Below are 17261 nucleotides of genomic sequence, written 5' to 3' on the forward strand. Positions count from 1 at the left end.
GGTCGCTTAAGTTCCATCTGAGGGGTCTTTGAACTAACTCCCTGCCTCAGGGATAGGGATGTAGGGATACCACCTAAGTTGTGTGTCCTCCAGCAAGCCCCTTCCTCACTCTGGGCCTCTGTTTTCTCATCTGATGGATGAGGTATTTGGGCCAGTACTGTCCTCAGTTCTGGCTTTCTCTGATTCTGGCTCCCAAGCTGAACCCCTCTGGGAGACTGGGGAACTCGGCAAGGCCGGGGGGAAGGCAGCAAGGCTGGCTGGGGTGTGGGATGCTTGGGTTCCTTTCCACCCACAAGGGCCTTGCCCCTGTTCCTCCTGGCCTGGCGCCTCCCTCTTTGAGCCACACCAGGCCTTCTCCTACCCAGCCCCTATCCCCCCCCGCCCCCCCCCAAGCCTATCCTCTCCAGTCACAGCCCCTTCCACACACTGCCAGGTAAAGCCTGGAGCTGACGATGAGATCCCACCTCCCAGGTCCTTCCCTCCTTCCCTCCCTCTCTGGCACCCATTAGCCAGCGCAGGCTGTGGGGGTGGCGGCTGCCGTGTCTCCGCGCCAGGCCCAGCCCCCAAAGACGCACCTGTTCTGACCTGCTGAGCAGGTTCCCAAGTTTCTGCTGTCGTTGTTGGCCACGGCGTGGGAAGCAGCTCTGGGGGAGCTCGGAGATCCCGATCACGGCTACTTGCGGGTAGCTACGGTTGGGTGGGTGGAACGGGGCCGGGTCCCCGAGTGGAGATCCTAGTGGGACAGGCAAGTGCGGCAGTGCCTGAGGACTCCGTGACTTCCTGTCTTCTGGGTCGGTGCCCGATCCAGCTCTAGAGCCGGCTCCCAGGGAGAACTCAGTGGAACTTCAGAAACACCAGGCAGCTCTGCCTTTTGACCGATGCCTCTGTCCCTGGGAGCCGAGATGTGCGGGCCTGAGGCATGGCTGCCACTACTGCTCCTGGCATCGTTTACAGGTAGGACTTGCTTCAGGATCCTTGCTTCTGAGCCCAAGCCAACACACACACACACACACACACACACACACACGCACGCACACATATACATTCCCTTTCCTTTTACTCTGAACTGAGGAATCAATCTCTCTCTCCCACCTCCAGCGGATAGTAGTGCCCCCAGAAGAGCCACTGTAGCTCTCCTGCTTCATGTCCCCTTCCAGCCCCAGGCCAGGTCATTGGGTCTGGGGTCCCTGACCACCTCAGCCAAAGGGCTGGAGCTGTCTCTTGGGGAAGAGACACGGTGACCCGTTGCAGGTGGCCAGGGAGGTAGAACTGGTGGGGACCCTTTCACCCCAGGTTTTCCTGGAGGTTCCCTCGCCTACACCCTGGGCTTCAGAATTGCTGACTGGGGCTGCAGCTGGTTTCCCCAGTCATCAAGGTGAGGGAAGCCTGATGCCCAGGGAGCAGACAGGGTCTTCCTATCTCCTTCTCCTCTGTTCACGATATCCTAGAATACTGTTGGGTGACTACAGGGGAGCTGGAAGCTCTTCTCTCTCTGGCCCCCTCTGTCCCTGAGCACGCTATGAGGTACCAGGGTGGGAATCAGGCGGTTACTCAGAAGAGTGGGGGTCTAGGGTAGGGCACCTTCTAGAGTGCCCTACCCTAGGGCACCCTTTTGTTTATCCCCTGTCCCCCCATTTTCTCAACTAGATGCCTTGTATCGCTCTCGTGTAATGTATATACAGAAGATATAAATTATAGGAATTTATAATCTTCAGAGTGGGGGAGAGTATATGTGTGTGTGTGCGACATAATGAGTCCACGGTAGGTAGGATTCTGTAGGCTGTTCCCAGGATAACGGGCAACTGAGAAATCTTTCTCCTTGGAAAGACAAGGCCTTATCTATATGGGACAGTTGGATTCCCAGTCCCAGGATCAGTAGTGACGGAGCCTCAGTTGTCCAGCAGGGCCTAGCAGTGATGTCCCCCAACCTCCATCCCCAGCTAAGGCTGTGCGGAGGAGAGTGAGGTCTAGATGTGTGGGTGGGTAGGGGCTGCTTCTGCTCTGCTCTTATAATGGAAAGGCTGTTGGCCCAGCCTCCAATCACAGGTTACTGAAACTCCAAGCCCTGCCATCCCCCCTACCCCCTACATCTTAATTCCCATCTTCCAGACAACCTTCTCACTCGCTTAGGCCAAGAGGGTGGGGCCTGTTTGCTGGGGCCAGGGAACTCGGCAGTCATTTTCCTGTAGGATCTACCCACGCCTAAAGAATGGAGCCATGATGTCTCAGGACTCAGAAGTTACCAAAGAGATCATCGATTCAACTCCCTCATTTTACAGATGGGAAAACTGAAAGAAACAGATAGGCAAGTGAGCTAACAATATTACTCAGTGTTAGAAACGTAACCAGGGTTAGCGTCTTGGTCTCCCAGCTCCTAGTTCATTAAAGCATAGTGTCTCTGAGTGCACACTAGGGATAGCCAGGGTGCCGGATGCTGGAGATGCAGCAGTGAACAAGACAAAGTCCCCAGAGAAGCCAGGGAAGGGTAGAGGACACCCCTTCTAGTTAGGGTGTCACCCCAACCTTGCCCAGTGCCTGGACAGGTGCTGTGGCTACCCGGCTCCAGGGAAGCTGGTGCCCAGTGAGCCATGATCTACTGCTATAACCTGCACGGAGCCGGAGGGTGCTCTGAAGGCTGGAACTCAGACTCCAGGTTCCTAGCCCGAGAATCAGATGCGCCCACCTAACTGCCACCCCTATTCTGGCTCCTCTGTAGGCATCTCCTCAATGGCCCCCAGGAAACTAGAGTGTTTCTTGTCTCTGAAAAAGCCTTGGACTGGGAAGTCAGGAGTCTTGGGTTCTGGTCCCTTTCCTGCAATTAATTTGCTACACGACCTTGGGCAACTAAGAAACTAGACTTCAGTAGACTAAGAGGTAGAACCAGATGATCCCTATAGGCCTTCCAGCTCTGAAAGCCTGTGGCTGCGTAAATATGCAGCCCCGAACTGAAGGTGGGTGCTGGGTGCTGGGTGCTGGGTGCTGGAAGAGGCGGTGAGTCTGCCTGTGGTGACAGAAGGCGGAACTGTCCTGACCCCATTTCTCAGTGGGGACCAAGGGTAGCTTTACCCTGGATATTGCCTTCTGCCCCTGTACTGCTGCAAATTAGTGCCCCCACCAAGTCCTGGGCCATTAGAGCTCTGAGCCCCAGGGCCCTGCCCCACCCCTGACAGGGAAAGGAGCCCAGGCTAGGGAGGCACCTCAACACCACAGCTCTTTGTCTCTCCTTAATGGGATGAGTTTCCAGGTGAGGCCCCCTCCCTTCTCCCTCCCCATCTCCTGCCCTGGGCCTAAGGGACCTAAATCTACAGATATCCCTCCAATAGGATCCTAGTTCCTGGATCTATTTTGGGGCCCAACTGAACCCTGCACGGGGTTCTCTGAATTCTGAGGTCTCTCCTCTGAGGGTTAGGACCAGCTTTCTGTCTGAAGTTAGTTTCCTAGAAAGGGAAGGGCCCCATCCCTGCTTTTCTACTCCTGTTTACAGAGGGGGGCAGGCCCTTTCCTGTAGGATCTACCCAAAGCCGAGGAAGCCAGAAAGGCAGGCTAGCTTCCCTGCCCAAGGTGGGGAGAACTAGGGGGAATCCCAGGGAAGCCCTGTGGCCCCATTGACCTTGGTCCCACCCCAGTGTTTCAGGGAGCTGGGCTAAGGGGACCCCAGCCACAGAGATGGCAGTGAGGGGCTCATAGTAGAGTCCACAGTCCCAGCCTCTAGACCCCAGCCTCAGGATCCTGGGGTCCTCCAGGCAAAGTGAAGGGGGGTCAGCCATCGTGGGGAGCCAGCCTAGTGAGGAGAGAACGCCTGGGCTTCCCGGCCTTCCAAACTTGCCCTGGTGCTAACCAAAGTCTGGACAGAGAGAAGGGATGGGGGTGGGGTGGGGAGCTGAGTCAGGAGTGAAGGGAGGAGAGGAGCCTAGGGGTTGGATCTGGGAACAGAATCTAAAATGCGAAGGTCAAGTTCAGAACTGGGGGCAAGCCACCAAGCCCCCTGGAGCAGGGCTGTGCAGGAGGGGGTCGGGGTCACTCTTTCACTGAGGCAGGGAGCCTCCGGCCTCAGAAGTTTACCCACAGTTCTCAGGCCACCCTCCTCCCCTCTAGCCTTTAAAACTGGCTGGCATGTCCTGAGAGCTGGGTTGAGGTTGTGATTTGGGGCGGGGCAGAGCTGGCCACACTTGCAGAGATGTGGGAGGGGGGTGGTTGGCTGGCAGGACTGGGGAGGGGGTTAGGATCTCAGGAGTTTGGGAGAAGCGGAATTCTGGGTCTCCCACCCACGGTGTGGCTGTTTTGGTGACTCAGCCGGGCTCAGACTCTGGCTCCCTGGGGGTTTAGGGGACTTACCTGTGCTGGAAGCTGTGTCTGGGCCAGAGCCGGGGCTGCCTCAAGGCCTGTCCTCCCCCATTGTTCTCACCTCCCTTTGTGATTGGTGTGGCCCCCCTCCCCATCCACTAATCTGTGGTGGGCGCTTTGCCCGGGTTGGGAAGCTCTCACTAAGCTGGGGGGCTTAGGACAATGTGGGGTAAATGAGGGAGGTGGATGAATGCAGAGGGAGAATCTTGCTGGTTTTCAAATTAGCATGCCAAGGCCAAGGCTATGGGGGGAAGGATGGAAGAAAAAAAGTGCTGGGTTGTGTATATCACCTGTCCTGAATGGGGGGCTTCAGGGCTCCCCTCCCACGTCCTTTCTTATCCCAAACTCACCCACACATTCCACCTGTCTCTGGTGGAGGCTGCTTCTGTGGGGTGAGGGGAGGCAAGAGTTAACAAAGGAGAGTGAGACCCTAGATAGCTTGGACCCCTCCCCCTAGCCCCAGGCAGGGTCTCCCCCCACCACTTCCCACCAAACCTACACCAGACAACCCTCACCCCAGGCCTGGAGCTAGAGCTGGTTTTTCTGGTGGTGGCAGCAGCAGAGGCCTGACGGAGATTCCCAGGGAGAGGCCTCCTTGGGGGGCCAGAGGTGCTGGAGGGCCTGGGGGCGTGGCTGGGGGGTGAGAAGGGTGGGGGTCCTTCTAGTAGGAACCTGAGGAGCAAGGGTAGAGAGAGCTTTTGTTTTGTTCTGTTGGGGAGTCCTTGATGGTTATTTCCCATCACCCTGGAGGGACAGTGACCTCATCTCTGGGTCCCCCCACCTGAGATGCATCTGCCCTCAGGTCTGGGGTGGGGTGGGGAGGGCTGCCTGGGCGACACTCCAAACGGGTGCAGAGGCGAAGGCGCCGAGCGACACACCACTGACCTAAGGCAGCGGAGACAGACAGCCGTGCAGAAGCCAAGAGAAACCGACATGAAAATACTTACTGTGTGTGCACATTGACACACACGCATTTCATAGCCCCCTCTGGATGCAGACAAGCACACACGCGTTCCTGAAATGTGCAAAACGCCCCCAAGTTCATGCAAAGAGACAGCCTCTCCTGCATGTTAACCAGCACTGAGACCCACCAGACCCTCACCCAAAGATGTACGTTCAGACGCAAAAGGCTCACACTTATTCCCTTCTTCCTACTCACAGGCCCATCTCTAGGACCCCACTGCGTACCCCTAGATGTACTAGCAGGGGATGCTGAAGGAGACAGTCTCCTCAGAAAGAAAAGCCTCCTTCCCCAGAGATGCTGTCATCTGCAGCTGCCAGCCTGTTGCCCCTCTGGAGATCAGAGGCCGGGCCTCACACAGATAGGAAAGTCGGGACCCAGGCACAGGGTGGGGAACAGGCAGCCAGCCCAAGCTAGGAATGGAGGGCCTGTCTGGGAGCAGGCAGGGTACACAGAGGGCAGGGCCCCAGAGAGGCCCGTGGGGGCTTGGCCCGGGGTGGGGGAGGCTGAGGGCAGGGATCCCGTCTGGCCAGTTGGGCCTGTTCTCTCCCTTGCGCAAGGTGGTGGCTGGTGGTGACTGAGGCTAGGCCTGCTGTGCAGCAGTGGCTGAATCACCCAGGCATCCTGGTACTCCCAGAAGCAGGGGAGGGGAGGGGAGGGGAGTGGGGGGGAGGGTCAGAGGGAGGAGTGCCCAGCCAGCAGAGTCCACCAGGCTCAGGAAACAGTTTGCAGCAGAAGGGTCCGTGGGCCTGGCCTGGCTACTACATGCCCGCAGGGTGACCTCACCAGGCAGGCGGAGTGTCTCCTTTGCTCTGGTGACATGATCATGCGGATGCTGGGTGGGCACTGGGTGGGGGAGAGAAGTGGGAGGCAGTCCTGGCCTACCTTACCCTGGGAGTATGAGCTTCTGGGTCCACTGAGCCCAGGACAGGGATTCTAAAGCCCAAGTTCTCTTTTCCTTCTCTTGCAGCGTGTGTGTGTGTGTGTGCGTGTGTGTGTGTGCACGTGTGTGTAAGTGAAGGAAGGCGTTGCTCAAGCTGATATGCTCCCACTAAACAGTGGATTTAGGACAATGGGGAGCTCACCCAGAAGGGACTTTCTGGTTTTACTGGGTTCCTCAACCTGCAAAGCTTGGGCTTATCACTTGGGTTCATGGGGATCTTGGACCCACAGGTAGGGATGTGGAAGATTGGACTCAGACATGTGCTGGGGACTTGATGCATGTTGTACCCTAAGAGGGTATTTTTGGGAATTCCCTGGCAGTTCAGTGGTTAGGACTCTGAGCTTCCACTGCAGGGGGCATGAGTTCGATCCCTGGTTGGGGAACTAAGATCCTGCATGCCGCTGTGTGGCAAAAAAAAAAAAAAAAGGTATTTTTTTGGGGGGGAAATGTGAGTGATTTGTGTTGGGGAGGGGCCAGCTGGTTAGCAAGTGTAGGGATGGGGATGGAAAATATGCCATCTGACATTGTCCTAGAAATAGTCTTTGAAAGGGTTTGAGTGTCCCAGTGGAGCAGGCCTTGGACTCCCTGTGACCTGCATGGACACCAGTGTTCAAAGCAGAGGAAGTACTGGGAAGCCTCTGTCTCAAGCCCACCTCCAGCCCTTCCTTGGCAGCCCTGCTCCCTCTGGCTCCAGGAGGAGGTGTCTGGGAGAGGTGCAGATGGTTAGCTGGACTCCCAGGCTGGGCTGGGTGGGACCAACATCAGCTTAGGCAGGTCAGGGCCCTGGTATCTGGCCCTGCAGGTCTGTCCTGTCCCGTTTGGGACCTCCCAGCTCCCAAGAGTATCCTCCCTTCCTCCTCCCTTGCTAGCAGGGCCATGGGACCCCCTTCCTCTGTCCCACGCTCTGCCTCACTGGAACCCTCTGGTCCACTCTAGCGGGGCTTCACTTTCTCCCTCCATGCCTGACGCCCTGCATCCCCTTCCTTCTCCCTAGGTCCAGTCTGGAGGTGTTTCCTTTGGCAGAGAACCCAGGTAGCCAGCCTATCCTGTCTCTAATGTTGTCTCTAAGGCAAGCCTAAGGTTGCCATGCCAACCCCCTCCCTGCCCAGCCCAACCAAAGACTGCACATTCCTCCTCATTCTCCCCTTTCCTTCTTCCGCCTGTCTCTCGCATTCATTCATTCACACACCCATTCACTCAGTCAGTCAGTCAATAAACATTAACTGAGCACAAATTATGTGCCGGGAATGCAGACCACTGAGCACTAAATCAGAAACCGTGTTTCCATATGTGATGTGAGACCGAGTTTATACTCTTGAGGTTCTCAATCTGGTGGAAGAGGCAGACAAGAAAATAGCAAATACAATCTGTGGTATAAAGTACTACGATGGGTCAAAGCAGGGTGCTAGAGGAGAACAGAGGAAGGGCACCTCACTCTGCCTGAGGTGGGGGTGGGGGGAGGGAGGACTCCAGGAGCAAGTGATGTCTAAGCAGAGTCTTCAAGGATGAGTAGGAGTTACCCAGACAGTGATGACTAGGAGCTGCCAGACATAGGGAGGAGGGCGTTCCAGCAGGAGCTCCAGGTGGAAGCAAGGTGAGGGCCAGCAGGGTGTGTGAAGTGCTGGCCAGAGGCAGGAGCTTTGAACTTTTGGGAATTGCTGCATATGCATTCCAATGCAAGGAGCTCTTGCCATCCCAGAGAGCCTTCACTCTGTCTGCAGCCTCAGCCCCCAGCCCTGTGTTTCACACGCTTTATTCCACAACTCCAAATTTCTTTCTTCCCAGCCATGAGATTCCCCGGCCATGCCTCCCTCATAAGTTACTTATCCTAGAAACCCAGGAGTTGTCTTTGAGACTCTTCTCTCTTTCTGATCAGTGACCAAATCCTGCCAAACTTCCCCTGGAACTGTCCCGTCCTCTCAGCAGCACGGTGCAGGATGGCAGCTGGAGGGTCCTAGAGGGTCTCCTGTCCCCAGTCTCCCTACTTTCTAGTCTGAGGGCACACGCCCATTGGCTTCATGCTTTAGGGACTCCCTATGTCCTCTTGGCCAAATCTGAATTCCTTTGCCTGGTATGGAAGGTCCTGGGTGATTTTTCTCTGACCAGATGTCCCACTTCCTGCTCTGCCTTAGTTCTGTCCTCTCCTCTCTGCTTCCTGAACCAGCCAGCCTCTCCACCTCCTTGGGGTTCGCCCACCTTGGTCCCTTACCTGGGACCCCTTTCCAGGTCTCATCCCCTCCTGATTCTACCCAACTCATGCATGAGCCCCTCCCATGTGACTCGGGACCACTGTGACTGTCCCATCCTACGACTAACCTGCAACACACCACTAAGCACTAAATCAGAAACCATCACAAGTGTTTCCATAGCTGTCTCCATACGTATCTCCTCTTCCAGAATAAAACTCAGGTTCTGTGAGTGCAGGAAATGCATCCTTCTTTGCAGATAATGCTACATGATAGATACCCCTGACTGCTTCATACTGCTCCTTGTCATGCACAAAACACTTGCCTTTTGTCACTGGTCCCTATCTCTGGTCCTCCGATTCTGGCTCACGGTTCTGACCCTGTCATGTGTGTCTGTGCTGACCTCGTATCTCTTGGCCTCTGACCTGGGGCCTTTCTGTCTTCGGTGACTTTCTCATTCCTGTCTCTGAGCCTTGGTTCGTGCCCTTCCTCCCACATAGAATACCTTCTTCTCTCTGGGAATCCAGGTCTCTCATCTTAAATCCATGAAAAGACTGTTCCGAAGGGCCTGCTGGTTTGGACCCTTCCTACACTACATGCCCCATCCCAGACACCAACTGTTCTCCACCCTTGCCTTGGTTCCTGGCCACACTTTCTGAAAGCATTCACTTTCCCCCCCCCTTGGTAGGTTGAGCCTTCTGTGAAAGTTTGTCCATGGCTTCCCATCTTTGTGTGCACAAAATCCATTTCCCGGAGCTCCCTGAGGGCAGAGGCTGGGTCTCTCCTCTTGTTATAGCCCCCACCTTACAATTGCTCAGGACACAATCCTGGGCTGAGAGAGGGTATGACTCTTCCACATACCACCTGTGTGGCCTTAGGCAAGTCACTTCCTGTCTCTGGGTCTCAGTTTTCTCATCTGTTAAACGGCGATAATAACACCTGCCTCTTGGGAATGTTTTGTGACTCTAATGAGGTAATGGACTGAACGTGCTTTGCAAGCATAAAGTGCTCCAGGAGTTCCGGGCTGCCTTTGCGGACATTATCATTGTGGTTAAGTGTTCCCCCGGCTCTGGCAGCGCCCCTAATCCTGGCTGCTTCTGTCTGCCCCCCTGCAGGTCGGTGCCCGGCGGGCGAGCTGGAGACCTCGGACTTGGTGACCGTGGTGCTGGGCCAGGACGCAAAACTGCCCTGCTTCTACCGAGGGGACCCGGGCGAGCAGGTGGAGCAAGTGGCATGGGCTCGTGTGCATGAGGGCGAGGGCGGCCAGGAGCTGGCACTTCTGAACTCTAAATACGGGCTGTACGTGAGCTCAGCCTACGAGGGCCGCGTGGAACAGCCACCTCCCCCAAGGAACCCCCTGGACGGTGCGGTGCTTCTGCGCAACGCGGTGCAGGCGGACGAGGGCGAGTACGAGTGTCGCGTCAGTACCTTCCCTGCCGGCAGCTTCCAGGCGCAGCTTCGGCTCCGCGTGCTGGGTAAGTGGGGCCCGTTGGGCATGGGAGCGGGGGTGCTGTGTGTGCAGAAGCACCAGGTCCTCAGGCCCCGGGTCTTGGAGGGCAGAAGCTGGAGGCGGGGGGATGCAGAGATGGAGCGGGCAGAAGCGGAACAGGAAGAAGAGGTGGGGCCCTGTAGGGATGAGGGAGCTTCATTTAGCCACCCCCCCTCACCCCAATCCAGAAATTCTCTCCAAGTGACCCCAAAAGCTTGATACTGCTTGGTCAGGCTTGGGGAAGAATCCACGTATTAGGCTGTTCTTCCTTCTGCTGATCTGAAATCTCCCTCTCGGTTGCTTTCACCCACCCCAGCAAGATGACACAGGCTTATTCTCCCTTCTGCACGACAGCCTTTCCACCAGCTGAGGACCTCTGTCATGCCCCACCCAAGCCTCTTCTTCTTCAGGCTAAACTTACAGGTTTCTGCAACAGTTCTACTAAAGACACTCATTCAGAGCTTCCCTCACCACCTTGGGCTCCATGGTTTTAGAATGTGGTGCCTAGATGTGGACATGCAGACCCAGCTATGACCAGTGTGGCTGTGCATGACCAGTGGGGCTGAGACCTTTCCTGATCTGGACCTTCAGTGAATGTGGTTGGAGACCACAATCACCTTTTAAACCACCACTTTGCACGGATGCCCTAGACGTATGGTCAAGTTAAGTCTTTTCCATTCTGGGCTTGGACTGTTAATGTTATGAAGATAAAAATAAATAAAGGCCTTTATAGTTTCCCTTTATCTACACGGAAGTTAGTAATACCAGCCTTGGTAGAAAAATCTGGGTGTGGATCTTGGCTTCACCACCTAATAGCTACTGATCTGGAATAAATCATTTAACCTCCCTGGGCTTCAGTTTCTTCAGCTGTAAAATACAGATAGTAACACCTACTTCGTGTCTGTTGACAGGATTAAAAGAGACAACGTTTGTAAAGTGTTTAGCACAATTCTGGGCACATAGTAAGTGCTTAATAAATGATGGCTATTATTATTATTATAGAGATGTTATCTGGTTAGTTTTTTAATTACTTCATTATTTTTATTTGAAAAATGACCCGTACTCATTGTAAAAAATTCAAGCATTGGAGAAAGGTACAAAGTCCGCTGAAATGCTACCACTCACCTGGCATCTTTGTTGATGAAATAAAAGAAGAAAAAGGGGCCTGAAACTTTGCACCTGTGCAAGACTGAACTGGGATGGGGCGGGGCCTCCTGACAGGGGTTGTGAAGGTTGTGATTTCTGCCTCCCCCCCATCTGCAGTGCCTCCCCTGCCCTCGCTGAATCCTGGTCCAGCACTAGAAGAGGGCCAGGGCCTGACACTGGCAGCTTCCTGCACAGCAGAGGGTAGCCCGGCCCCCAGCGTGACCTGGGACACAGAGGTCAAGGGTACAACATCCGGCCGCTCTTTCACGCACTCTCGCTCAGCTGCTGTCACTTCAGAATTCCATCTGGTGCCCAGCCGCAGCATGAATGGACAGCCACTTACCTGCGTGGTATCGCACCCTGGCCTGCTCCAGGACCAAAGGATCACCCACATCCTCCAAGTGGCCTGTGAGTACCTGGATCTTGGGTAGGGCGCCCCCATGGGCTCCAAGAGGATTGGTGAGATAGTGAGAGACCCTAAGCCACACCAGTCTGGCCAGCCTGGGTCCTGGAGGCCACCTTGTATGGCTGAGAGAGCACCAGTCCAAGGTAGGAGACCTGGAGCCCATCCCAGGTGACCTTGGCAAATCACTCTGTCCTTGTGTCCTTCTGTTTACAAAGGAGCTGGCCCTGCTTCAGGGGTTGTTGGGAGAATCAGATATAAACATGGAATTAAAAGCATTTTGGAAAATAGTTTAGGATTTGAAGACAAATAGACTTGGGATGAGCCCTAGTTCTGCTGTTTACCAGCTATTATTCAATCTTATTAAGGTTCATTTTCTTCATCAGCAGAAGGAGTATTATTATGTCAACTTTACAGGGTTCTGAACGAATGCAGAGCCTCTCGCATAGCGCTTAGTGCATAGAAGGTGCTCGGTCGACAGTCGAGATTGTTTTCCTGGCATTAGACTTTGAGCCTCTCTGGAGGATAGCACTGTTTTCTACTCATACTAACCCAGCATTTGGCACTAAGTAGGTCCTCAACAAATGTCTGTGAAGGAAGTGAATGAACCGGAATTCCCTGGTGATCCAGTGGTTAGGACTCCATGCTTTTGCTGCCAAAGGCCCGGGTTCGATCCTTGGTTGGGGAATTAAGATCGCACAAGCTGCGCCACACACCCAAGAAAAAAAAAAAGAAATGAATGAACTAGTAGGATGGTTAAGCCTTTGATGAATCAGGGAGTGTTTGCTGAGCACCTGTTCTGTGACTAGCGCTATGCTACGGACCACGGGGGATTCAGAAAAGGTGTGCCACATTGCTGTGCAGAGGGACTTATAGGCTCATTGCACAGGTAAACCCATGTGGACTCTCTGAACTTCGAGAGGGGAGGGAGCTGTCAGTAAGGCGGGGCTGGGCTAGCTTTGGCCGCAGATGAGTAAGATGGAGAAGGGCAGGGGGAGGCTATTCCAGGCAAAGTGGGGCCTGGGGCGGGGGCCCTTTGAGGAAGAGCATGATCAAAGGTATCATTTCCATTCTTTCTCCTCCAACTTTTCATTCCAGTCCTTGCTGAGGCCTCTGTGAGGGGCCTTGAAGACCAAAAGCTGTGGCAGGTTGGCAGAGAAGGAGCTATGCTCAAGTGCCTGAGTGAAGGGCAGCCTCCTCCCTCGTACAACTGGACACGGTAAGGGCCTAGCTTGGGACCAGGGTCTTTCCCTTAGGACCAGCACATACTCACCGTGGGCTGGGACAATATATTCTGAACCCCAGATAAATTAGGGCACATGTTCAAACCAATACAAGAATATGCATGGTCACCAAACATTGTTATTGCCTTGCACCTAGGAGTGTAGGATACATGGTAATTGGCAGGAAATTAGCTGATAAGTCCTTGGCTTTTTTTCCCTTAACTTTAAAATTGTGAAATATAATACAGCATTTCATTGTTAATACTTTATATATTTATGTAAGTGCCTAAAGTGAATAAGACAAAAAGATACAGCTGACTGTGACTGTTGTGAAACTAACACTCTTATAGTCACTACCAGGTTGCTAGCACCTCAGAAGCACCCACCCATCTCTGCCAGTTCTTTGACTTTTTTTCAGGGTCTGAGATGTCCAGACAATCAGGGAGGGGTCAGGGGCACATGTGTGTGAGCCCATGAGAGGCTCACATGTGAGCAGATGAGCCATGCATGTGGCCTTGTGCCTGGGACTGTGGACATGTCCTTCATAGGAAGGAACAGTCCTGTTGTGTGGACTTTATATACCGTGTGGACCTGGTACCTAGTGCGGGATGACGTGATGCCTATGGAGCTTGTGCGACGGCACGCGTGTGGATCTTCCCCAAGTGTGTGTGTGGGTGCCTGGGTCAGGCTGGGCGGCAGGGAGAAGGGACCTCTGCCTAGACCTGCCTAGGGGAAGGAGGGGCACCGTGGGAACAGCCGGTGGCTCTGGGTGACGTCATGGGGGAGGGAGGTGGAGAGCTGCCCGGGCACGTTGGGTCGTGGCAGTCTCAGCCCTCCCCAGCCAGCACCCATCAGCTTCCCTGTCCTCCAGGCTGGACGGGCCTCTGCCCAGTGGGGTACAAGCAGAAGGAGATACCCTGACCTTCCCCCCGCTGACCACTGAGCACAGTGGCACCTACGTCTGCCACGTCAGCAATGAGCTCTCCTCAAGGGATTCTCAGGTGGATGTGGATGTTCTTGGTAAGCACTGGGGCAGAGGCTGGGACCTGGTCCAAGGGCCTGGTCGGGGGACAGGGAGCAAGACAGAGAGAATGAATTGGGAGAGGATTGATTTGGAGGGGGCTGGACTGCATGTATTTTGCAGAGGGCCAGGCTGAGGGGGTGGTCCTGGGACGTGTTTTGTGAGGACAGTGCGTGGGGGGCTGTGGAGTCCGGGGGCCGGTCAGGGATCTGGGCATCGGCCTCAGACAGTGGCCTGTCTCCAGCAGACCCCCAGGATACCACGGGGAAGCAGGTGGATCTGGTGTCGGCCTCCGTGGTGGTGGTGGGTGTGATCGCCGCACTCTTGTTCTGCCTTCTGGTGGTGGTGGTGGTGCTCATGTCCCGATACCATCGGCGCAAGGCCCAGCAGATGACCCAGAAATAGTGAGTACTGGCCACTCATGGGCGGGTAGAGGTAAGCAGGGAACAAAGGGGAGGCAAGCAGGAGGTGGGCCAGGACCGAGGAGCGAGAGGAGACTGGGCGGCCTGACATCTGAGGAGCTTGTGGACCAGAGGTAGGCAGAGCCAGTCTTCTGGGAGGTGAGAAGGGCCTTGGGGCCTGGGTCGCAGCTGGATGAGGGGAGCCACACTGCCTGAGTGAGGGTCAGATCCACATGCACGTGTATCACAGGGGCACACACACGCTCTGCAGCCGCACCGCCACCTACAGCCACTCACTCGCACTTGCAGGGACAACCCAGCGCCCACACCCTCCAGCCCCGGCTCACATAGGCTTGGCCAGGCTAGGTTCACCTTGGGAAGCTACCACTACCCTCAGCTCCTGACCAGGGGGTGTCTTCCCAGTGAGGAGGAGCTGACCCTGACCAGGGAGAACTCCATCCGGAGGCTGCATTCCCATCACTCGGACCCCAGGAACCAGGTGTGTGCCAAGGTTGGATGCGTTCTTGGGGCCGGGGCCCCTCTGCGGACCAGAAGCGCAGCCCGCCCCCAGGTCTGGCCGCCGCTGACTCAGCCCCAGCAGGTCTGGAGCTGCTCTGGGTTTGCTGGGCTCCTTCAGAGGGCCCCCTTCAGCAACCCCCCTCGAGGTTGCTGTGGGAAGCCACCATCAGCACTGGTTTCAGGGTGGGATGAGGGTGGGATGAGGGTAGGGGTGGGGGAAGTGAGGATGTTTGCAAGGAGGAGAGAATGGACAGGTCAGGTTGGGGGGAAGGTGATTGGGGGGAGGCTGGGGGAGGACAGAGGTGAAGAGGCTGAGCGCTGTTCTGACTCCTCCCCCATGTGCGGGCCTTGCAGCCGGAGGAGAGTGTAGGGCTGAGAGCCGAGGGCCACCCTGATGGTCTCAAGGACAACAGTAGCTGCTCTGTGATGGTGAGGCCCCCGGCCCCACCGGCGTCCCTCCCACTCTCCTCAGGCCCCTCTCCGGGTCCCAGATGTGGTGCGTCAGCTGCCCCTTCACCGGTCCCTGATACCTCAGACTCACGCTGCCCCATCCCATCCCCTCCCCGCCCCGCTATGCCTTTGCTCTCTAGTCTCCCCTTCCCCAGGCCTAACATTCATTCCTGGCCCCCCATCTCTGAGCCGTTGAGCAACCATAACCCCTGCTTGTGCCTGACCTCTGACCCCAGCGTGCCCCAGCCGACCCCCTCACGTCTGGCTGCCCCGCCTTGGTTCCTGACTTGCCCTCCGCCCTTGGTCTCCAGAGCGAAGAGGCAGAGGGCCGCAGTTACTCCACGCTGACCACAGTGCGGGAGATTGAAACACAGACTGAACTGTTGTCTCCAGGCTCTGGGCGGACAGAGGAGGAGGAAGATCAGGATGAAGGCATCAAACAGGCCATGAACCATTTTGTTCAGGAGAACGGGACCCTGCGGGCCAAGCCCACGGGCAATGGCATCTACATCAATGGGCGGGGGCACCTGGTCTGACCCAGGCTTGCCTCTGTCCCCTAAGCCTGGCTCCCTCTGCTGACATGGAAGATTTCAGCTCATCCCCGGGGAGCCTCCCTACACACCTCATTTCCTGAGGAAGATGCTCCCCACCCCACTGACTGCTCGACCTTTTCCTCCGGTCCTTCTGTTGGATGACGGAAGGGCTCTGCTTGTTGAGTCCCTCCCACAGTGTGTGCAGGTCACTGTGTGTGCATTAGTGCTTGTCTGAGTGTGCACTGTGTGTGCGCGGAGGGGTGACCGTGCCCACGGTGTGCGTTGTGTTGTCACGTCAGAGTCCAAGTGAACCGTGGTGTGTGTGCCACAGGGTTCAGTGGCTGCATGGGGAACGCCACAGGGGATCGGTGCATGTGTCGTGTGGCTGTGTGACCTTTGCCTGTAAAACGCAGGTGTTTTCCTCAGACCCCAGAGCAGTATTAATGATGCAGAGGTTGGAGGCGGGAGGTGGAGACTGTGGGCCAGGTCCAGGTGTGCGGGCATAGCTGGAGCTGGAATCTGGCCTCCTGAGTGCGGGAGCCGGGCTCCCACCACTTGGGAGCTGTCAGGGCAAGTGTAAAGCAGCGGGCCTAGGGGTCGGCCAGAGGCTCAAACTGTTGCAGAAGAAACCCTCTGCCCTCTGGTGGCCTCTGGGCCTGCTGCATGTACGTATTTGTTGTACATAAACCTGCACAGTGGAGCTTCTTTGAGGACTACTGCCCCAAATGCATTCATAAGACAAAAGACTTTTTATAAACTTTTGATTCATGTGGACATTTATTATTGCAAGGACTGCTTAAAGTGACATCAGCCTACACAAGAATTCAACAAAGCTAGACCTTGCTCAGGTCCTACCCCAGGGGGTTAATTCCTGTGGTTCTGAAAGGTGCTCCGTCTAAGGCATCTTAATCTAGGCAGGCTCTTGGGAGGGAGCCTAAGAGCTGATAGAGTTTGAAGGAGGGGTGTGCGCCCCTCCATTACTGGCTATGGGAGGGTAGGTAGGGTCCTTGGCCCTAGGGGCTCCTGAGCTCTTCCCCTAGCCTCATGTTTTCTTAGTTGTATCCACAGTTGTTTGTGATCCCTTGGTGGGGGGCTGCTAGGACTTGGTGACAAGGGCTTCTGGTTTGGTTGTGGTGTAGGGGAGAGAGAAGAGTGATTATAGACCAAGGGAGGTGAAGGAGCTGCTGGGAGCAAGAATGTCTCCTTTTCCCCAGGGGTCTCAGGGTTGCTAACTTGGGTCACTAACTTCCAGCCGTTTCTCTGGTTGGGATTAGATAAGGTCCATTTTTGCCTGCCCCACCCAAATACATTCAACCAGAATATCTAGATTTAGTGCCCAAACCCTGCTCAGCCTGAACTCTGCTGGATTTCTGGACCAAAGGAGAGACTCTCATCCCCTGCTCTCCAGCCAGCCCAGGACTTTGGAGGCGGAACCTGAAGATATGGAACTCTAGTATGTATATTTTGTGTAAATATGTTCATATTTGTACATAAAAAAGATATTCTGTTTTTAAATAAACAGATAAAACCTGTTCTTTCCGGTTCCTGTCTTGCTCCCTGGACTGTGTAAGTCCTGAACCTCAGTGCTCTCTGTCTCAGCACCATCTTCCTTGTGGTCCCAAGTAGGGGAGGAGTTAGTTTG

General features: G+C 55.4%; 1 protein-coding gene across 7 annotated transcripts; it reads left to right on the forward strand.

Annotated features, from left to right (window-relative positions):
• Positions 1–618: 618 nt before the first annotated feature.
• NECTIN4 (nectin cell adhesion molecule 4) lies at positions 619–17153 on the forward strand. 7 transcript variants are annotated; one of them, XM_033414265.2, is made up of 10 exons: positions 619–954; positions 7243–7280; positions 9550–9909; positions 11187–11477; positions 12571–12691; positions 13567–13715; positions 13961–14120; positions 14541–14616; positions 14991–15065; positions 15323–17153. In XM_033414265.2, exons 1-10 carry the CDS (start codon positions 920–922, stop codon positions 15620–15622), a joined length of 1605 nt encoding a protein of 534 aa, XP_033270156.1. In that variant the 5' UTR covers positions 619–919; the 3' UTR covers positions 15623–17153. The 7 variants fall into 7 exon arrangements, with proteins under 7 accessions (XP_033270156.1, XP_004284464.1, XP_033270154.1 ...); XM_033414266.2 differs by lacking the exon at positions 619–954 and adding an exon at positions 1053–2305; XM_004284416.3 differs by lacking the exon at positions 7243–7280 and having other exon boundaries at positions 622–954; positions 13964–14120; positions 15398–17153.
• The last annotated feature ends 108 nt before the right edge of the window (positions 17154–17261 follow it).

Source organism: Orcinus orca, chromosome 1, assembly GCF_937001465.1.
Source record: "Orcinus orca chromosome 1, mOrcOrc1.1, whole genome shotgun sequence".
NCBI lineage: Eukaryota > Metazoa > Chordata > Mammalia > Artiodactyla > Delphinidae > Orcinus > Orcinus orca.